Here is a 23,437-nt window from a genome sequence, read left to right as displayed (position 1 = left end):
AAAAATGGTTTGCAAAGTTTCGTGTTGGAGATTTCTCATAGTCTTTATGCCAGTACCACATAGTTGTGATTACTGTAGATATGTATTAAGTTTTGAAATAAATGTGAGTCTTTTTTGCTTTTTCTTCATTAGGGGTCCATTGAGATTCCATATTGTTAGGATCAGTTTTTCTACTTTGGCAGAAAATATCATCAGGACTTTGATAATAATTGCATTAAATCTATTGATTGCATTGGGTAGTACTGACATCTTAACAATCTTGTCTTCTAATCTGTGAACAAGGTATGTGTTTCCATTTATTTATGTGTTGATTTCTTTCAGCAATGTTTTGTGGTTTTCATTGTGCAAGGCTTTCACTTCTGTGGTTAATTCCTATTTTTTGTATTTTACTTTTAGAATGCTGTTGTAAATGGAATTGTTTCTGTGATTTTTTTCAGCTTATTAGTGTATAGAAATGCAACTGATTTTTGTGTGTTAACTTTCTAGCTACTTTACTGAATTCATTTATTAGTTCTAACAGATCTTTTTGTGGGGAATCTTTAGGGTTTTCTACATGTATCATCTGTGAACAGAGATAATTTTACTTCTTCCTTTCCAATTTCAATGCCATTTATTTCTTATTTTGCCTAATAGCTTTGCCTAGAACTTCCACTACTATGTTGAACAGAAGTAGCAAAAGTGGACATTCTTACCTTGTTCTTGATGAAGAACATTTCCCAGAAGAGAAGGAAATGAGTTTCATATTTAAAAGGCCCATGAACTGCCCAACAGCATGAATGTGGGGACAGGAAATGGGCAAACTTACACCAATGTGGCTTTCACCATTCATTATGGTGCAGAATACCAGGATCAAAAAATATATAAATAAGCAAGCCAAAAACTTAGGTGTTAAGAAATGAAACACTGCTTATTTTGGTTCACATTAATACTACGTATTATAGGTTATAAATAATCTCAAGATGATTAAAGTATACTGTAGGATATGCAAATACTCTAGGATATGCCATTTTATATAAGGACTTGAGCATCCTCAGATTTTGGTACCCACAATGGGGTCCTGGAAACAATCCCCACTAATACCAAGGGATGACTGTACTGTATTTTTTTTACCTTTAAAAAAAATGTTCTATTGATTATGCCATTACAGTTGTTCAGTTCCCCCCCTTCATTCCCCTCCACCTGCACAACCCCTCCCCCACCATTCCCCCCTTTAGTTTATGACCACGTGTCTCAAGTTCTTTAGATTTTATATTTCCCATACTATTCTTACCCTCCCCCCATTTTCTACCTACCATCTATACTACTTATTCTCTGTACCTTCTCCCCCCTTCTCCTCCTCCCACTCCCCTGTTGCTAACCCTCCACGTGATCTTCATTTCTATGGTTCTGCTCCTGATCTAGCTGTCCTCTTAGTTTGCTTTTGTTTTAGATGTGGTTGTTAATAACTGTGAGTTTGCTGTCCTTTCACTGTTCATCTTTTTTATCTTCTTTTCCTTAGGTAAGTCCCTTTAACATTTCATAAAATAAGGGGCTGGTGATGATGAACTCCTTGAATTTGATCTTACCTGAGAAGCACTTTATCTGTCCTTCCATTCTAAATGAAAGCTTTGCTGGATAGAGCAATCTTGGTTGTAGGTCTTTGGATTTCATGACTTGGAATACCTCTTTCCAGCCCCTTCTTGCCTGTAAGGTCTCTTTTGAGAAATCCACTGACAGTCTGATGGGAACTCCTTTGTAGGTGACTGTCCCCTTATCTCTTGCTGCTTCTAGGATTCTCTCCTTCATTTTCATCTTGGCTAATGAAATTATGATGTGCCTTGGTGTGTTCCGTCTTGGGTCTAACTTCTTTGGGACTCTCTGAGCTTCCTGGATTTCCTGGAAGTCTATTGCCTTTGCCAGATTGGGGAAATTCTCCTTTATCATTTGTTCAAATAAGTTTTCCATTTGCTCTTTCTTTTCCCCTTCTGGTAGCCCTATAATTCAGATGTTGGAGCGTTTAAAGATGTCCTGGAGGTTCCTAAGCCTCATTTTTTTGAATTCTTGTTTCTTCATATTTTTCTGTTTGGTCATTTCTTTCTTCCTTTCTGGTCCACTCCCTTGATTTGAGTCCCAGTTTCCTTTCCATTACTATTGGTTTCCTGTGCATTTCTCTTCATTTCAATTAGTTTAGCCTTCATATGTTCCTCTAATTTGTGACTGAAATCAACCAGTTCTCTGAGCATCCTAATCACCAGTGTTTTGAACTGTGCATCTGGTATGTTGGCTATTTCTTGGTCACTTAGAGTTACTGGCTCTGGGGCTTTGAGTTCTTCTTGAGCCATGTTTTGGTCTGCTTGCGCCTGTTATGTATGAGGAGGGGAGCCTTACGTGTTCACCAGTGCGGGGCCACCCAGGTCGCTGGTTTGTGACACTGTATGTGGGGGCGGGGTCAGAGAGGGACAATAGTGGTCCCTTCTGCTGCTTTCTGCTGCTTCCTGTCACTGGGGCCTGCATGGTCTCACTGCTCGCTCCTTCGCCAGTTTATCTGCGTGCGAATGTGTGGCCAGGGTCAGCCTGTTGCTACTCGCACCTGGGATCGGCCCTTGGCTGCCTGTGTGCCTGGGTTGGGGGATCTTTTCTGCCTGACCCTGCTCTGCTGCTGGCTCTGACCCTCTACCGATCTGGCTGAACGGTTCATTGTTGTCGGACTCCGGTATAGTTCAATTTTCTGCATTTTGGCTGTGTTTTTTGTTACTAAAACTTTGTTGTCTTTAAACTTGGTTGTGCGAGAAGGCACAATGTTTCCACCTATGCCTCCATCTTGGCGGAAGTCTGTACTGTATTTTTATGGAAAGGAGAAAGTAAGTATAAGCTTATGTGAAAAACTACTTGTTTAACATTAAGAAAAGGACACAACAGAAATAGTAGAAAATAAACTTTATTTACATAATTTATATCTGTAGAACATAATTGCTTTCTTTAAAACAAGAAAATTTACAAGTGACATATTGCTTTTTTGTCAAAGACTTCTTCAAGCAAGACAGTATGTACACACTGTCACTTCTATTTCAAATAACATAGTGGTAAACAATGGATATTTATATTTTTATCTCTGCCTCAAACATTTACCAACAAATTAGGCTCTTAAACTGTCATGTTAATCATTTGCTAAGATGTAAGTGTTCAGGAGGAAAGTCAAGAAAAAATAAAGGCTTTTAATTATATCTCCTTTAAGATTCATAAAATACAAATTTTTCCCCACATCATCTTTACATGAATAGATTAAATACAGGTCTGAACAAGTCCTTCCACCTTAAAAGGTAAATAAATACAATGATTAAGTTTCTCTTTCTCCAAGATTAGTTTTAAAGATATAATAGTAGGGTAATTTGGCTAGGTGACTTCTCTAATAAAATAAATGCCCCCCAAATAAAATTATTTATACAGTAAAAAGTTACAACTGGCATAAAATTAATTCAGTTTAGGTGTACAAAAGACCAACATTAACAAAGTTAAAACATAAATATTATACAAGAGATAAAATAATAGTTTAATTGTGGCAACCTAACACCCAAATCAACATTAATCAAATGAAAAAAACCTTTTCAGAATGAGTTGTTTAAAAATTTATAAAAACAGGACATTAAAATAGCAATGTGATTTACTAGCATGATTATTGTGAGCGCATGAAATAAATAAATGCATGCCTACAGAGAATTTCCACTCAGATTTATAGATCCTCCTTTATGGCAGAAAAAAAGTTACATTTCACTAAAAGAAAATGAAGAACAAATGTTCTCATATCAATTATTTTAATAAATTATGATTACTCCTGTACTTCCTCCTGAGCCACATTCTATTTTACTAATGAACCTGAAAATTATCACTATTTTTTCAATATACAATTATCTAGATATTAAAAATCTCTTCCTTTTGAAATACTGATCATTCCATAATGCAATCAATAGTTTTGTTAGGCACAACTACAACTTCAATGACAAATATCTCATAGATAAAGACATAAGCACCTTAAGGTAAGAAATGTACTGTCTCCGTAGAGGGTCAAACTAAAAGCGAAAGCCAGCCACATCCATCATTTAAGTATCGTCTGTGGCTGTTTTCAACTCAAATGGCAGAACTGAGTAGTTGCCACAGAGGTCATCCGGCCCATAAACTGACAAATATTTTGCAAGAAGTGTTTCTGACTCCCAACTTAATGTATTAATATTATCAACTGAGGATAAATCTGCTCTTTGAGAAGTTTAATTTGAACCACACCAAAGATTTGCTTGGGTGAATAACAGATTACATATGTAAATTACAAAAGCAAAAACACCTAAAATTCATAATCACTGAATTAACAGTCTTATTGTTATCTTATTTTCTGTTTTTAATGTCATAATTATGTTCTGTACTTAAAAGCCTAAGTGTTTCTTAAGCAGAATTTGATGGGGGGAAACTATCAAGAAACCAGTTTTTAAAAACAAGGAATGTGTGTGTGTGTGTGTGTGTGTGTGTGTGTGTGTGTGTGTGTGTAATGGAGACTGGTTTTGTATGAAAAGTTGCCTCATCAATGAAGGAAAGGGTTTTTTTCCCCATACAAATCCTGAGATTATCCAAAAAATAAGAAGAAAACAAAATATTCACAGTACAAAGTCAATATACTAAATCTATGAGAAAAATGTATTCAAAACATACATACTATCCAAATACTTTTAGTTATATCACTTTCAACAGCTTTAAAATTAAAGAGGGAAAGGAGACAAACAAAAGCGTTTTGCCTTCTTTACCCATATTCTGAGGGGTGAAAATAATTAAAACTGAATATTCTTTTAAATAAAAAATTTAAAAATAAATAAGCTTTGTGATGTTTCATCTTTATAAATAAATTTAAATACTAGTTCTTCAATTAGGGCTAATGTTAACATGAATTAGAAAAATACATTATTTCTCAGTCAAACAGCTGATAATAGAAAAAATTTTAACAATTTTCTTTCATATGCTTAGAGGCAAGTGAAAACACCTTAATCACCCAAAGAAAAATCTAAACAAATAAAACAAAACAAACACTTCACAAAAGTAGTCTGCTAAATGTTAAATACAATCCACCTCCAAATATGTAAGCACTGTGATTTATACAGACACATTTATCAACTCACAACATTCCAAAATGTCCATGTGTTTTCAGTACAGGAAGAGTCAAAATGTAAACAAGAGTTGCTATTTCTGAGAAAGCAATCTTAAATACTTATTATTTCCAAAATGCTGAATTAATCAGAATGAAGGGAACCTCAGCAATGTGTCCCAATGATCATATAAAAAACTTCGAGTTCAAACTTCAAATCAATATAAAGAAAAACAGACATGATGCTTTTTTCTAAATAGAGTTCTGTTGATATAATTGACTCTGGAAATTCTGGACTTAAAGAAAAACAACAACGAAACTTTCATTCTGTTTCATCCACTTCAATAAAGATATCATTAAAGAAATACTCAGAGACTGTGGATGACTCTTCTTCAAATGCCTGGTTTTGGACACTTTTACATTCTTCTTTCGGTAAGGAATAATCACAGGAAACCTAAAAAAGGTAATAAAAATAAGTATGCAATATAACATTTATTACTGGTAGTGGCAATCCAAATTGATATGTTTGAAAAGCCATAAGGACAAATATTAAGAGCTTTAAATATGTTCATACTCACTTCTATGGTATTATATTAAGGAAATAATCCTAAACATAGTTTTGTGAATAAGATAATCTTTGTAGCATTAACTATAAAAAAATTGGAATCAACAAATAAACACTAGACATGATGAGCTTAATTGTAGTATATCCCTAATCCATTATATCACCCTAACTTCCATGAAAAAAATGTAACATAAGAGAAAAAATATTATTATTTAGCATATAATGAAAATGTTTTAATAGCCAATATAAAAATAAACCCCTAAACAAAACAGTACCAATGGAATCATCAGAAATAAAAGCAATCCTATCAAAAATTACCATACCTATAAATCTGTAAGAAATTAAGACAGCATAGTATTGGCACAGAAACAGATGCGTGTATCAATTAAATAGAAGACCAGAAATATCCCCACCACATGCATGGAAATAAAGTATCTGATACAAATAATGCCTCACTTAGATTCCAGACGCTATAAATTAGCAAGATAGAACAAAAAAAGACAATAAAGTATCTAGTAAATATATGGAATAAACCAAGTCACTGGTAACTAAAGAAATGCAGGTGACGGGAGGGGGTTCTTCCCTATCTCCTTCCCCCTTCCTGTTTTAAAGAAATGCAGGTGACACAAATAAAATGAAATGCCCCTCCATCGTTACATTAAATTTAAAAAATTATTTTGAAGAGTTATTATCTGATGCTGGTAAGAATATGAATGAACTGGCACTGGAACAGTGCTGGTAATTGCAGCACTATTCTCCAAAGTAATCTGGCAAGGATAACACTCAGAAAATCTTGGTATTGGAAGACAATTCTGAGAAATAGTATAAAATATTTTTAAAAGTTTAAAGATTTTTTACAAAAGTACCCCTTCCTTTGAGTCTCATTCTACTCATTAGAAGTCACCAGCACTCCAAGGCGCCGCTTGTCCCACTTAAAGGGCCAGAACAGACCAAAAATGTCGCAGGCAGAACTCAAAGCCCCAGAGATAAATCTAAATGACGAAGAAATAGCAAAACTCTCAGATGCACAGTTTAAAACACTGGTCATCACCTTTCTCACAGATTTGGTGGATTACAGCCACAAATTAGAGAAACATATGGAGGCTAAATTAAGGGAAATGAATGGAATTCCACAGGAATCCCATAGAGATGAAAAGGAAACTGGGACTCAAATCAATGCAAGGGTCCAGAAGAAAGCTAATAATGGACAAGCAGAAAAGAGTCAAGGAGCAAGAATTCAAAGAAATGAGGAGAGTCTTAGGAACCTCCAGGACATCTTTAAACGCTCCAATATCCGAATTATAGGGGTACCAGAAGGGGGAAAGACACAACCACCAGTGGAAAAACTATTTGAACAAATAATAAAAGAAAATTTCCCCAATCTGGCAAAGGAAATAGACTTCCAAGAAATCCAAGAAGCCCAGAGAGTACCAAAAAAGTTGGACTCAAGAAGAAACACACCAAGGCATATTATAATTACATTAGCCAAAATTAAAATGAAGGAAAGAATCCTGGAAGCAGCAAGAGCTAAGGGGACAGTCACCTACAAAGGAGTCCCCATCAGGCTGTCAGCAGATTTCTCAAAAGAGACCTTACAGGCAAGAAGGGGCTGGAAAGAAATATTCCAAGTCATGAAATCTAAAAACCTACAACCAAGATTGCTCTACCCAGCAAAACTTTCATTTAGAACGGAAGGACAGATAAGGTGCTTCTCAGATAAGACCAAATTCAAGGAGTTCATCATCACCAAGCCCTTATTATATGAAATGTTAAAGGGACTTATCTAAGAAAAAGAAGATAAAGAAGAAGTCACCAGCCTTTGCTGAAATTCTAAGTCACGCAATATTCTTCTGAAATCTTTGATAGAGCTTCTCAAATTGCTCTATCCCAGTACTTCCCACATGTACAGCTTTGGAATGCATAGAAATAAAACAGGCAAATAAATTCTCATTTACTGTTCCTTGAATTCTTATGGGTGTTAGGACACTTCTCTGAAAGAAAATAAAATGCAAGCACTGCTCTGTTTTGTTTCCACCCATCAGAAGAATGTTTGCTTCACAGAAATGGTAATTAAGTGTCTATTTATGGCTAGTTCAATAGCTCTATATTAAACTAGCTGTAACTTCCTAATTCAACACCGTATCTTCTTCCAATACAGTGGTGCGAGGGGTGGGTATAATGTAGAGATGGGACAGGATTTGCTCTGCAATATTTCTGATATCCAACCCATCCCATATGAACAATAATAAGCAGACATCACATACCTGAGCTACTGAACTGCCAACATTCTCAGGCTGAGTATTATCAACACTTGGAGATGAAAGCAGATCAGAGGATTCTTGAATTTTTTTCTGGCTTTCACTGAGTGGTTTGGATCTTTTCAAATTCTTTCTTGATACAGGTATAAGAGGTTTTAGGCGTTTCTTACTATGAACCTGAGTAGGTGCATCAGACTCCAAACTATTCTTTGAACATATTAAAGACAAAAATCCCAGGGGTCTTCTACCAGGTCTAGAAATGCAAATATAAAGGTATTTTTAAAATATCCAGAAAGACATATTCTTACTACTGACTTCTTTCCATTAATCCTAAAATGGTATATATGATACCACATTAGTGGTATCAGCACATCTACTAAGTACTGAGACCACTATGCCTTGACATATATTTGTGACAAAGGTCTATGCTTACTGCACAACAGTACTTCTCAAGCTTAAAAATGTGTACAAATCATCAGGGGATCTTATTAACATGAAAATTCTGACTGAGTTAGTGCAGGTGGGGCCTGAGTTCTATATTTCTAACACACTGTCAAGTGATACCCATGCTGGTGGTCCCAGGACCAGACTTTGAAAAGCAAGCTCCAGAGCAGAGGTCAGCGAACTACTGCCCACAGGCCAAATTACAGTTCACCATCTGGTTCTCTAAACAAGTTTCAGTGGAACACAGCCATGCTCATCTGTTTAAAAACCACTGCTTTTGCACTATAAATGCAAGGTAAGGAGTTGCAAAAAAGACTACAGGCTACAAAATCTAAAATATATACTACATTATCTTTACCAAAAAATTTGCTGACCCTCAACTGATTTTAACCCAAAACCCCATGATGCTTCCTCCCTCATTCTATATTCAGCACATCTCTAGGACCAGAACTACTGATCCTCAACTATTTTTAACCGAAAACTCCATGATGTCTCCCTCGTTCTATCTTCAGCACCATACCATCTCTAAGACCAGAAAGGATACTGCCAAGCTTCACTTTCTGTAGTTTACATTACGAAAATAATAGATTCATTAAATAAGCCTTTTTAAGCTACACGTGTCCTTCCCCTCCACCTTTTCTTAACGGAGGTTAGTGTATATCCTCTCCTCTTCAACTCACCAACACTGTGTTAACAATGTTAATACTGCTGACGAGTCAGTAATTACCTATAACCAAGAAGGCTTGTTTCTAGAGTATGAGGAAAATAATGTGTGAAAAGCTAGCTCTGGGCTTAAATTCAACACTTGCATAGGGAGAAAGCTGTGGTTTACCTCTCTGGTATGCCACAAGAGAGAAAAATGGACACGTTATTTGGGGCCTCAATAAAACAACATCCAGAGCTACTTCTGATGTCAGCCCTGTGTCTCAGGTCATCTACATCTGCACTGGCAGCTACTGTATGACAGAATATATAATGATCAAAATAACCATGGACAATCTGGAAAACAAAGTACACAACACTAAACTCTAAAGATTTCCTATCTAAAAAGTCCAGGTTTAGGCGCTTAAAAGTTAAGCTCTTGTTATATGAAATGCACATTGTCCTCAAACAATCTTACGAAAGTGTTTGACATTACCATATTTCCTTCCTTTACCAACAAAGGGTTATTTTCTAAAACACCATCCTTAGTATTGAATTTAGTCAAATATATATATTATATAAATCCCGAGAGAGAAATGGAGAATGAGAAACATTAGGGATTTTCTCATGATACCTGGATAGTGGAGTTTTTGAAGATGGTGTGATGCCATCCACTTGTTCAGACTTAGAAGCTATACAAGTTCTTTCTTCCTTATCAGACACAATCATCTTATCCTGAGGTAACTGAGGAGTGTTCTTTTCTATATGGGTATCCATTATTTTACCAAGAGGTCTAGATCCTACACTCTGAAAAGTTGGTTCAAGTTTCTCTTTCTGAGGTTCTGGAGCTATGTGTGTGCTTTCTGAAGTAAGAAAGAGATCTTGTCCCTTGTAAGACTTCCCTTTAAAAAAAAAAGAAAACAAATGGTAAGAACACATATTAAAATTAATACAGCCAACTGAATTGCAAAATTTGAAGGAAAAAACCCCATGACATTCTATTATAAACATGCCCTCATAAGAGTAAGCTGAATTATAAATTAGTGGAGTTACCTGGACGCTTAAGAATAATATAACTAGTTAAAAGCTAATAGCTTCTACATTCAGATACATAATAGTCATCCCAATATATTTTCACCTAGAAAATATTTCTCTACAAATATTTCTTGTATTAACAAAGTGATCACTTTCTAATCTGAAGATATAGCTAAGGACCTATGAAAACTCCTTTATATCCAGGTTTCTAATTTCCAAAATGCAGTTGTCACCCTTTTTCAGGAATCCTGTAGATACATCATTTTCTACTAATTACAAGAAGAAAGAATTTTATGGCTACCAAAGTGATAAATCAAAAATCTTAGCAAGGAAGAAAAACTGCTAATAATAAGTGAGCAAGACTCTGCTTAATCCTAAATTTGAACAAGATGCATCAAAAATAATAAGGGGTTCTTAGGAAAATGTAACCACAATAAAATTTATTTCACTCACCTGTTTCCTCAAAAACGTTCATTAATTCCTTTGAACATACCTGTTTTAAGAAAATTTACAAAAAAATTAAAATCCATTTATCAAATGAAATTAAATTTTCTTTCATTCATTCTTTTTTAGGTAAAGAAAGCATGTGTCTCTCAGAAAGCTCTAGAGTTAGGCATGGCTTATGGGAATTCTATCAAATATTTATTGAAAAGACACTTTTGCTGTTATTTATATTGTTCCAGAACACAATAAAAGAGGGAAAGCTTCCAAATACCTTTTATAAATCAAGTATAATATTGATATGAACTAACCCTTTTCACGTAAGCGCAAAAATATAAAATGAAATATTACATATAATTCAGCAGTATATCAAAAGATCAATAACACATCATAATCAAATGGAGTTTGTTTCAGGAATGCAAAGATGGTTCAATATTATGAAATCTATTAATATAATTCAATAGGTATGAAAACAAAATGATATAGCTTCTTTTCGCAGGAAGTGTCCAATAACATTCTTTAAAAAAAAACTTGAAGCCCTGGCTGGCATAGCTCAGTGGACTGAGCATGGGCCTGTGAAGCACAGAATCGCGGTTCAATTCCCAGTCAGGGCACATGCCTGGGTTGCAAGCCAGTTCCTGGCAGGGGACTCACGAGAGGCAAACACACACTGATGTTTCTCTCCTTCTCTCCTTCCCTTCCCCTCTCAAAGATACATAAATAAAATCTTTAAAAAAATAAAATAAAATAAAACTTGAAATTCAGTAAACAGACTTTTAAAAAAATATTTTATTTATATTTAGAGAGAAGGTAAGGAAGGGAGGAAGAGAGGGAGAGAAACACTGATTAGTTGCCTCTCATATGCCCCTAACCTGGGACCTGGCCAGCAACCCAGGCATGTGCGTTGCCTGACTGGGCAACTGAACCAGTGACATAAAGGTTTTCATTACAATGCCCAACCCACTGAGCCACACAGGTCAGAGTAAATAAGACATTTTCTTTCTTTTTTTACTTACTTATTTCTAGAGAGAGGAAAAGAGGGGGAGAAAAAAAGGGAGAGAAACATCAATGTGTGGTTGCTTCCCATGCGTTCCCTATTGGGGACTTGGCCCGCAACCCAGGTATGTGTCCCAGACTGGGAATCAAACCAGTGACCCTTTGGTTGGCAGGCCGGCACTCAATCCACTGAGCCACACCAGCCAGGGCAAGAGACATTGTCTTAAAACCCTAAAATGCAACCATGGCAAACCAAAAGCCAGCAGCGCCCTACTTCTTAAACACTATTAAGTATCTCCACTAAAATCGGGAATTTTTTAAAGAAGTCTAATATCAAAAATATTTTCTGATATTTTGAGTTATATTAGTTAATATAATAGAAAAGAGAAAGGAATTAAAGGTATAAAAAGTAGAAGAGAAGAATTAAAGTTATATTTGCATACGATTATTTACTTAGACAACCCAAGAGAATCAACACAAAACATACTGCGGGGATTTCAGTAAGCTCTCTAGGTAGAAAAGAACTCTATGATTATAGCAACAAAAATAAAATAAAATAAAATTCTTAGGAAAACCTAGTAAAAATGTACCAGATTTATGTGAAGAAGAGTTTCAAGTACCACTGAGACATACAAAGTTTTTAAATGGGAACATTCAATATCACAATTATGTCATCATTTTCCCTACGTTAATCTGTCAAGTAATTATGATTGTAATACAAGTACCAATAGGATTTTTTTTAAGTTCTGAACAAGCTAATTCCAAAATTGATATGAATTTTGAAACAAGTAAGCAACTAGGAGAAACTTGAAATGAGAAGAATACTTGTATGGGCTGTAGGGGGTAAGGGGTGGAGAGACTATCCCTTTTAGATATTTAAGCACTTAAAGCTACAATAATTAAAACAGTATGATACTGGCCCTGGCCAGGTGGCTTAGTTGGTTAAACAACCACCACCATATGCCAAGCTTGTGGGTTTGATCTCCAGTCAGGGCACATATAAGAAGCAACCAATGAATGCATGAATGAGTGAAACAACAAACTAATGTTTCTCTCTCTCTCCCCACCCTTCCTCCCCTTGCCTCTAAAATCAATAAATTTTTAAATTTTTTTTAAAAAGGCAGTGTGATATTGGCCCCAGAACAAATAAGTGAATCAATGTAAAAGAAAAAAAAAGCTCAAGAATATACCCAAATACAAATGGGAATTCAACACCTGATAAAAGTAGAATTTTAAATAAGTGGAGGAAAATTAATTATTCAATAGATGGTGCTGGAACAACTACATAGGCATCTGGAGAAAATTAAGTTGGTTCCACTCTTCCTACCACCAAATAAATCTAAACAAATCAATAATGTTAACTAGAAGAATTTATATTAAATCTCAAGGTAGATTTTCAACGTGTAACATAAACACCAGGAGCCATTACATACAAAAACTGATAAACTTGATCACAAAAAACAAAAAATGTTCATGTGTCTATGTGAAAGCAGTATTTGTGCATTATAGAATTCGAAATTGTAACTTTCACTTTTATCAGCAATTTTGTTGTTAAAATGTGAAAACAAGGTTTAGAAAATAAATTAGCCTAGACATGATACTTCTCATCAATGTACATCTATCGTTTTTTAAATGGCATATTAAAAACCAAAGACTCAGTTTTGCATATAGTAATGTTCTATGATCTTTTTTCCTGTTCATTAAATATATTTCTAAAACAAAACAAAACAATACAATGTATGCATGGAATGCTAACTGATAAAACTGGGTGACTAGTACATAGGGATACATTATACTAACCTATCTCTTTAAATGTTTGAAAATGATAAATATCATTTGTGCAGCTAAATTTTAATCTAAATTTAATGCATAAAGGAAAGCAGTCAAAATCTAGGTCATCTTTCAACTTCTATGGCTAATATTTAAAAGTCCAGATTCCTTTTCATCTGCACATTTCCTCAGAGAAGATACTCTGCAAGTCTAGTTTAAATACATTTTCTATTTATTTGTACACGAGTTAAAGTAATGTCAACCTTTGGGAGTTAGTTTATATTATAACCAGAAGCTGCCACTTAGGTTCTAAGAATTGAAACATATTAAATTACAAGTTCCCTTTACAGAGGAATATAAAATACTTCTGAAAATATGTTTTAGTCTCACCTTCTTCATTTATCCAAATAAATAATGTACAGAAATTCAAAATAGTTTTCCCTGAAAGCAAAGCTAACCAATGGTATCGTAAGTTCACATAATGGTTACGTGCAGGAGAGAGATGGACAGTGACTTAGATGCGCATAAGGGAGCCTCTGCAGTGCTGGAGATACTTTATTTCTTGAGTTGGGTGATGACTACAAGAGTGTAATTATTTTGTGAAAGTTTAGTGACCTGCTAAAGCTACAGTTTCTTGCCTATCCTGTAATGTTATATTTTAATAAATAAGTTCCTTAAAATTTTCAAATGGAAAAAAAAAGTTTCAAAATTAAAGATTTATTTAAGTTATATCATTTTAAAGTTATCGTATTAAAGTTAACCAAAAAAGTCTGCATTGAGAAACCATATAAAGAAGAGTCAAATGACAATTAACCAACTGGGGAAAAATATTTGCAACTCATATCACAGACAAACGTAACAGAGTTACTCCGAATCTATAAAGAAAAAGATCAACAACCCAATTAAAAAATGGGTAAGGAATATACAGAGTCAGTTCACAGAAAATAACAAATGGCTCTTAGGAATATGAAAAGAAAAAAAATACAGATTCCGCCAAAATGGAGGTATAGGTGGAGACTCCGTGCTTTCTCACACAACCAAGTTTAGAGACAACAAAATATTAGCAACAGAAAACACAGCCAGAACACAGATAATTGAACTTTTCAGAAGTCTGATAACAACGAATGCTTCAGCCTGACCAGCACGAAAAGACCAAAAATGGCTCAAGAAGATCTCAAAGCCCTGGAGCCAGTAACTCTAAGTGACAAAGAAATAGCAAAACTTTCAGATGCACGGTTCAAAACACTGGTGATCAGGATGCTCACAGAACTGGTTGATTTTAGTCACAAATTAGAGGAACACATGAAGGCTAAACTAATTGAAATGAAGGGAAATGCACAGGAAACCAATAGTAATGGAAAGGAAACTGGGACTCAAATCAAGGGAGTGGACCAGAAGGAAGGAACAAATGACCAAACAGGAAAATATGAAAAAAAAACAAGAATTCAAAAAAATGAGGAGAGGCTTAGGAACCTCCAAGACATCTTTAAACGCTCCAACATCCGAATTATAGGGGTACCAGAAGGGGGAAAGGGACAGCCACCAGTGGAAAACTTATTTGAACAAATAATAAAGGAAAATTTCCCCAATCCGGAAAAGGAAATAAGACTTCCGGGAAATCCAGGAAGCTCAGAGAGTCCCAAAGAAGTTGGACCCAAGAAGAAACACACCAAGACACATCATAATTACATTAGCCAAGATGAAAATGAAGGAGAGAATCCTAGAAGCAGCAAGAGATAAGGGGACAGTCACCTACAAAGGAGTTCCCATCAGACTGTCAGTGGATTTCTCAAAAGAGACCTTACAGGCAAGAAGGGGCTGGAAAGAGGTATTCCAAGTCATGAAATCCAAAGACCTACAACCAAGATTGCTCTATCCAGCAAAGCTTTCATTTAGAATGGAAGGACAGATAAAGTGCTTCTCGGATAAGATCAAATTCAAGGAGTTCATCATCACCAAGCCCTTATTATATGAAATGTTAAAGGGACTTACCTAAGAAAAAGAAGATAAAAAATATGAACAGTGAAAGGACAGCAAACTCACAGTTATTAACAACCACATCTAAAACAAAAGCAAATAAAAGGACAGCTAGATCAGGAGCGGAAACATAGAAATAAAGATCTCATGGAGGGTTAGCAACAGGGGAGTGGTAGGAGAAGAAGGGAGAAGGCACAGAAAATAAGTAGCATAGACAGTAGGTAGAAAATAGATAGGGGGGAGGGCAAGAGTAGTATGGGAAATATAAAATCTAAAGAACTTGAGACACATGGTCATAAACTAAAGTGGGGGAATGGTGGAGGTGGGGGGTGCAGGGTGGAGGGGAATGAAAGGGGGAATAGAACAACTGTAATGGCATAATCAATAAAATAAAAATTTTAAAAAATACAAAAAATGCTCATAGTAGGAGAAACTAAAACCATTCTGGGAGACCATTTCTCACCTACCACGTATACGAAAATGCATTGCCTCTGTTGTCTGCCATCATCTAAGGATTATTGGTCAACCCCTGTCCCTTTGAGAATATAGATGCTAACTTACCTTTTCTGTAGTGTGGTTACATAATGAGTGCATTATGCTGAGTTCCAGCAAACAAAAACCAGAGGGTGCTAAAAAACACACAGCAGCACAGTGGATGCTGACTGAATCTGCACAGTATTATCAAACTTTCCTAAGGTTATGACAAATTGAGCTAAAGAACTTTGTATATTTTACCAGGGAATGTTCCAGAAAAAGAGACCTCAAAAGAAGTGCCTGGGACATGAAGGAGTATTACGCTTTTGAGAAACTAAAAGATGGCTAATATGTTTATAGAGTGAGGCGGAGATTGGCACCAGACAAGACTGGAGGCAGAAATGAGCCAGACGAATAGAGGGCCCTAGAGGTTCTAGTTTCATTCCTAATAGCAACGTGAAGATTTAAGCATTATGGTAACAGTGGTGGTATAATTACTATCATCATTTTACACAACAGCAAAACTCAACCAGAGAAAAGTGAAGTATCTTGCTTAATGTCCCACAGCTATTAAGTCGTACAACCAAGATCCAGATCTGGATGATGCTTTCAGCCTTCTTTTTAGCTGACACAGAGCTGGTAGTAGAGTTCCTGATTAATGTCAATCAATTTTTTAATGTTTTGTTAATTGTTGTTCAAGTATAGTTTTCTTCCCTTTATCAATCAATTTTTATGTAGAACAGTTTGAAAGTAGAAATACAAAACTAGTTTTCCCTAATTATTTATGGCAAAAGTATTAGAACCATCTTTATATAAAGAATCTAAAGGAAAAAAACCCAAAATAGATTTGTTGTGATATGGCCATCCTACTTAAAGACTCTCTTACCTCAGAGGTGTATTTGTGACAATTGTCTCTTGAAGTGAGTGAACATTTTTTGGCAGGAGGAACATGATCGCTTTCATCAAGCCTATAATGAAATCTCTTCCTAGATATAAAATCCAAATTAGCAGGAGGCTTTTCAGAATCATCACTTCCAGAATTAGATAAACACATGGCATCCTGACCAACTGAAGTAACTGGAAAACTCATACTGCACAGAAAATACATACATATTAAATCAGTGAATTAAAAGTTACTTAATGAGGTTAAAGGCTGAGCTACCTATTCCAATGAAAACTGACAAAAACACTCCAAAGTAACTAACATATACATGGCCATGACCATAAAAATATTGTTTTGAGCTCCATTAATACTTGAAGGCTTGAACTTCAATTCCATAATAATAAATTAAATCTGAGGTATAAAAAATGTATTCCTTGTCTGTAAAGTTAAATTTTAATCTAAAATGTCTCTTCCTAATATTGACGGCTTCAATTTCTAGTGTTAATTAATGGACAATTAAGCATCTTAATCTATAATAGTTAAAATATAACTTAAGAATGAAAATGAGTATTCAAAATATACAGAAATGTCACCTCTCTCCTATTTTTAAAACTTTTGGTGAATGTATATTCATTTCAGAATTTAAAATGTAAATAAATGTTCAAAAAATAACCATACCTTTAATAGATGCCATTTTATTATTCAGATTGCTAAATTTTTTAGCTTTTGAAATACATAAAATACCAAGCAAGTTTCATACAAAAGATTTTATTATTATACATTTAAATGACATCTTCACCACATTAAAAAAGTAAATGATTTCTTCTCTAATTTACCACACAATTACTAAACAAGATATCTAGGATAATTACAAATAACATTGTTTCCAATCAATACTGTCTGAACCATAAAGCACCTTTCCTCCTAGCAAAAACAGTTTAGCTTATTCATTACCTCATGTCAGCCTTTTCTTCCGCAGTCACTGACTTGACCAATATGGGCGCTGGCAGTAAAGGGTTTGGCATCAACTGTGTAGCAGTGTCAGTAAATTCTTCTAGTGTACTGGTTGGAATTTCCACCAGAGTTAAAATGAATTCTTGTTCATCCTCAACATCATGATGTACATTAGCAACTAGATTCATTATCAAAATTTAAAAGTTAGTAATGAAAAGCTGAACCATCAAAGAACAAAATCATTAATTTATTTCCTTTGTAAAAAGTCTCAAAACTTACCACTAAGAATAAAAACTGAATTACACTAAGAAAAAAGTAATTTTATAAAGGATAAAGACAATTCACTATGGAGATTTATAATTTTGAGCAACAAAGGTTATACGCAAAGTACTTCAAGTTTTTTTTTTTTTTAATTTAAGGTCAAATATGGAGAGGGGACATTAAAACCATACTGTTAGTTTTGTGATACTTTAGTAAGGAAGATTATCATACCTGTTAAATCCTGAGGACTGGTTGCATTCTCTTGTTGGACTTCTGGAACAGTAGTTGGTGTACACTGCCATAAAAATTAAAATGAAAGAGTGAAGCTGATCAAATCTGTTTTAGAAAGTTTTCCTAACAATTTGGTACAGTCAACAGTTGTTTCAAAATTCATCAACATATCCAACCATGTGCAATTTTTCAAGTGCTTTGAAACTTTTAGTTGTACCAATAAACTTTCGATTACTTTAAATAAACATATACATAACACACGCACAAAGGAATTGACCAAATTGCTCAATATGTTTAGTCTATGAAGGGAGCTTCAAACCCCTCAAACTCTCTGCATCCACCTCACAGCAGCCATCGTACTATTAGGAGGTGACATCTAATGAAGGCCAACTGGATTCCTTACCTCCAGCATGACTCCCTCTCATGGGTTTTTCACAAAACTGCAAACACTGTTTCCTCTAAAATGCAATTGATTATAATTCTCTAGTGTTTAATATCTTAAAGCAGAGGTCCTCAACCTCCAGGCTGCAGACCAGTACCAGTTCAGGCCTGTTAGGAACCAGGCCACACAGCAGGAGGTAAGCTTGAATGTGATGCAGGTGAATCATCCCAAAACCATCACCCCCACGCACTGTGAAAAACTGCCTTCCACAAAACCAGTCCCTGGTGACAAAAAGGTTAAGGAGCACTGTCTTAAAGGTTTCATTTTACAACCCACAACAACTGACTTGGGCAAGAATCATCGATGTACAATAAAACTACCAGATATGAGGCTGCTGGGTTTCATCTGACAAATTATTAATAATTAGAAAAGATGCTACTGAAATGCAGAAAGCACCATTTTAGCCAACTGATCAATCAGCATCACCAATAGAACAAGTTGATACTTTGTGTCTTCCAATATGATGCAAAAGGAAGAAACAGTATCTTATATGTAGTAATCTCGCAAAAAGAAATGTTTACCTGAATCTAATAATGAGGAAACATTTAAGAAATCCCGAATGCAGACTAGCCTGGACTCTTTCAAAGTGTTGGGTTCACAAGAGGGAAAAGGGCAAGGAAACTAGTTTAGATTAATAGAAAGTAAGAAGAAATGACAACTTAAATGCAACGTAAAAGCCCTGACTGAAACTGTGTATTACACGTGATTAAGTCAATGTTAGATAGTATGTTAACACTGAGTGTGACAACAGTATTGCCATTTGTCTGTATGAGAATGTCCTTGTTCTTATCAGATACAAGCTGGAGTGTTTCTGGATGAAGGCTCAAGTCTACGACTTGACTTTCAAATGGTTCAGTTTTCTAAAAGTAATATAGAGATGGAGAGCAAGACAGATAGACAAAAGAGAAAAAGAACAAATGAGGCAAAATGTTAACAATAAATAAATCCCAGTAAAGGGTTTATAATTTCTATGTAAGATTCTTGAAACTTTTCGCCAAGTTTGAAATTATTTCAAAATTTAAAAAGGTGGAGAGTGGGAAAATCCCCTGTGAATGTAGTCCAAACTCCTCAGCAATTCATAAAAATTCCTTTTATGATCTGACCCCCAGGTAGCTATCTAACTTCACCTCTGACCACTTTCTCTTTCATATTCCTCACAACTACTTGTAGTCCCCGAACATGTCATGTTGTGCCACATTTGTTCTTTATGTATGTTCCTCTCCCTTTAGCTGATAAATTCATACTTGTTCTTCCAGATCAAGAACTCTCTCAGGCCTGGATGCGCATCAGAATGACCTGGGGAACTTGAAATACAAATGCTAAAGCTTGGGCCCTACTTCTCCCAGAAACTGATTTCACTGGACTTCACTGAGGACCACTCACTCCCACAGTCTTGTGAGACACTCTTTCATAGTACCCATTAGACTGAGTTTATTGGCTAATTCATTGGTTTCCCACAACTTTGTACCCCCATATCTCACACAGTGTTGGATACATAGTAATAACATCTCAAGAGATGCTTGCTCTGCTTGTTCTGTAACTTCTCAGATCCAGGGGCTAAGAAGTAAACTAGCCAATACCTAGCTTTATAAGCTAATACCTAGCCAATTTTTTTTAAAAAGCCAATACTTTTATAACAAAGCTGGGTATTGGACAGTTTGCCTCTATGCTCTAGAGAGTAAAATACATTAAAATTTTTATCACAGAACACTCTTATGAAGGCAAAACATACCAGTGGTTGCCAGGGGCTGTGGGCAGCAAGAGGGGGGTGATTAAAAAAGGGCACTGGAGAATTTGGGGGGCGGGTGATGAAACTGTTCATGTATTAGTCTAGTCATATGACTGTGTACGGTTGTCAACACTTACAGAATTGCACACTAAAGAGGGTGAAGTTTATTGTGTTTATATCATACCTTAATTAGATTTAAAGAGAAACAAACACCTAGCACCACTTGTTATATTTTTCATTCTTTTACCTCTGGCACACAAAGTGTAAGCACATGGTCTCCATGTGAGTCCTTTCTCAGTGGCTCTCCAACAGAACTCTCACCAAGACCCCTACCCAAACCGAGTGCATGGGAGCTTGTCTCAGCGGAAACAATCGGAGCAAATGACAACATCTGAACTTCCTGAGATCCCTGGTCTTGATCTTCCTTTCTGAAAGACCAATTGGTATGTATTAGAGTTTCAGTATGTATTTGAAATCAAGCAGACAAACATAAAATAATGTTTACAGCTAGGTATGTCAAATTAACCTAATTTAATGTTTTTTAAACTGTAATGTTATACTTAATGCAACAGAACCCCATTTTTTTCTTTTTAAATCAAATTTTTACAGTAACAGTTATGGTTGCAGTTGAAACAGACTAGAAACCAAATCCCACAATCTTTCCCCTTTTACCTGTCAGCTATGCTTGTTTCCTGCAAAATACTGGTCTCTTCAATACCATGTACATGTGCCAGCGGGCTTGGCTCCCTAGTCTCTTCTGTGGTAAATGATTCAAGGTTTTTATCTTCTAATCCTGTTGCTTTAGAAACATTTTTCTCCATTTCTTAAATAAAAAACATTTAAGATATAATCCAAAACAGTACAGCTAAAATCTCTGTATCAGAAACATATTCACCCTTCAAAGACAGATCACTATATAGTGGCTCTTCCAAACATCTCTTAATCCAAAAAGCAAGTTTATTCACAGGGTAGAAGGGTAGTCCTGGCCAATGAGATTTTTGAACAGTAAAACAGATGATTGATGAATCCTGCACTGCACATATTTAAGTCCTGGTTATCAGCACAATAACTGTATCTCCACTTTATGATAATAGCAATATAATTAAACCCACAAACAAAAGAGGTTTAGAGGTGGATACACATGAGGTCTGGCCAGTTCCACCTTGGGAAAAGTACTGGGGTGGGCCTGGGGGGGGGCTGTTTTACAAAGAATAATGTCACACAGGAGAATAAAATGACTGCTATAATACAGAAAAGGTAACGAGCCTGCATAATGAGAGCGCTAACTGAATGAACTAACTGAACCATAGGCATTGCTGGTTGAAAGAGAAATTCCAGAAATTGGGAATCCCAAAACAGAGAAAAGATGCTAACTACCCAGATCTTCTACGCACAGCACACAGTTTAATACAATTTTGGTAGACACAGCAAACACCACTAACTTGTACATTTTAAATGGGTGAACTATATGGTACATGAATTATCTCAATAAAACTATTATTTTAAAAAGTGCTAAAGTGTACAGTTAGCATATATTTTTTTTTCTGAAAGAAATATACACAAGGATGTATGGGGGTACATACATATATCCCCCTCATTAAATGCTTATGTACATAAAACATTTATAGAAGTCTACAATAATAACTGTTAAAAGCAGTTTACCACTAAACGTGAGATTAGAGGGCTGGGAACCAAAGGAGGAGGGAGTTTCTAAAATTGTATACCTTTTGGGCACTGTCCTCTGCCACATTCATGCATACGTTTCTAAGAAATGTGTGCTTGAGCATTCATGTATACACACAGAAAAATACATATATGAAAAGAAAGTCTGATCAAATAAATACAGCAAAATAATAATTTCTGAATTATTTCAGTAATAATTACTGAAACGAATTGGTGGATTTGTGGGTATTTATTTTATAGCTCATTCTACTTTTTGCATGTATGAAGTTAATTATAAGTTAATATAAGTTTAACAACTGAATATTTTATTTGAAATGTTAATGCAATTTCTTGTGTCAAAGTAATTTGTAACTTGAAAGGAAACGATAAAATTTACCTCTTTGAATTTCCACTTCTTCTTCCTTTGGTAACAAACTGGGAGCTTCCTGATGAGCACGGAATCTGTTGCTCCCTAAAATCTTTTTAAGATTGGGCTTAGGCTTGGCAAATCTACCTCTCATTTTCAAATTATTGGTCACTTTAGAAGTTGTATTCCTAGGAAAAGAAGGGAAAGAGAGATATGCCAACCGTGTAAGAATTCTCTCTCACGGTGACACATTCTGACTAATATTAAAACAGTTACGTGCCACCTCCTAAGGAGCCACATGGTCTCTATGTTTCATTTCTTAATGTTAAAATAGCACATGGTGCTAACTTTACTAAACGTCTTGAGAGAAGGAAAGAAAATTTGGACCATGTTTGTAAAACAGAGACTATTACATAAAACTATTTCATTAAAGCTTCAAAGACACACATATTGTAGTAATTTTAACATGCAAAACATTAAATTGAAATCAAAATCAATCAGTTCTTTAAAGGGTGAGAAATTAGCATTGCCTACTTTACATTTATACAAGTATTATTAAAAGCCATTAATTAAATTGATGGTTGGCTTAGACACACTTATTAACTAAATACTATATTTGTTTAGTAAAACTCACAGGGAATGATAATTTTAATAAAGCAAAATAAACCTGGTTGATACAGCATTTTCCTTTACTGTCTCCATTAAACCAGTTTCTTCTTTAGTACTTTGTTCCTCCAGTACGATCTTATTTCCTTCTAATGGTGAAGGAGGCACACTACTGACAGGTAAAGAAAGCTCCTGACATTCGTGAACAATTTCATGACTGACATGATCGAGGCTGAAAGTAATATGGCTTTTATCCTTTGAGTGAACACCAGGAAGTACACATATTCCTATCGCAAAAAAAAAAAAAGAAAAGAAAATGCAAATAGATGTTGAAATAAATTCTTCAACATTCAGCAACTGCAAAATTCTATATTTTTAAAGTCTGGTCTTTTTGCCAGAGTTTTAACCTAAGTTAAAAAATTCTTATAGACTGAAATTTTTGTGTGAGTATAAGTAAAAATGAATCTTTCTGTTAGTTTCAGTAACTACATAACCTCTAATAAACTTCAATTTCAAGATAGGCTTGCCTTTGTTTACATTATTTTAAAACCTGTATTTTTATGTTCATGTTCTAGAGATCTGTGACATGTTCCAAT

At 35.1% G+C, this 23,437-nt stretch overlaps 1 protein-coding gene across 5 annotated transcripts in view; it reads right to left on the bottom strand.

Annotated features, from left to right (window-relative positions):
* Nucleotides 1-2,901: 2,901 nt before the first annotated feature.
* Nucleotides 2,902-23,437, bottom strand: part of BDP1 (B double prime 1, subunit of RNA polymerase III transcription initiation factor IIIB) — a 95,703-nt gene continuing 75,167 nt past the window's right edge. For 4 of the 5 annotated variants that reach the window (XM_037149058.2, XM_053657267.1, XM_053657269.1 and 1 more), the window contains 11 exons: nt 22,903-23,128; nt 22,266-22,423; nt 20,879-21,029; nt 20,454-20,634; nt 18,036-18,099; nt 17,544-17,721; nt 16,593-16,797; nt 10,502-10,541; nt 9,648-9,915; nt 7,934-8,180; nt 2,902-5,558 (listed from right to left, as the gene is read on the bottom strand). In XM_037149058.2, the coding sequence (XP_037004953.2) occupies nt 5,427-5,558; nt 7,934-8,180; nt 9,648-9,915; nt 10,502-10,541; nt 16,593-16,797; nt 17,544-17,721; nt 18,036-18,099; nt 20,454-20,634; nt 20,879-21,029; nt 22,266-22,423; nt 22,903-23,128 (1,850 nt within the window). In that variant the 3' untranslated portion in view covers nt 2,902-5,426. The remainder of the gene's footprint in view (nt 5,559-7,933; nt 8,181-9,647; nt 9,916-10,501; nt 10,542-16,592; nt 16,798-17,543; nt 17,722-18,035; nt 18,100-20,453; nt 20,635-20,878; nt 21,030-22,265; nt 22,424-22,902; nt 23,129-23,437) is intronic. The other variant, XM_053657268.1, reaches the window with a different exon arrangement.

Source organism: Artibeus jamaicensis, unplaced genomic scaffold, assembly GCF_021234435.1.
Source record: "Artibeus jamaicensis isolate MK-2021 breed Jamaican fruit bat unplaced genomic scaffold, CSHL_Jam_final scaffold_369, whole genome shotgun sequence".
Classification (NCBI taxonomy): domain Eukaryota; kingdom Metazoa; phylum Chordata; class Mammalia; order Chiroptera; family Phyllostomidae; genus Artibeus; species Artibeus jamaicensis.
This window is presented reverse-complemented; position numbering and strand designations above follow the sequence as displayed.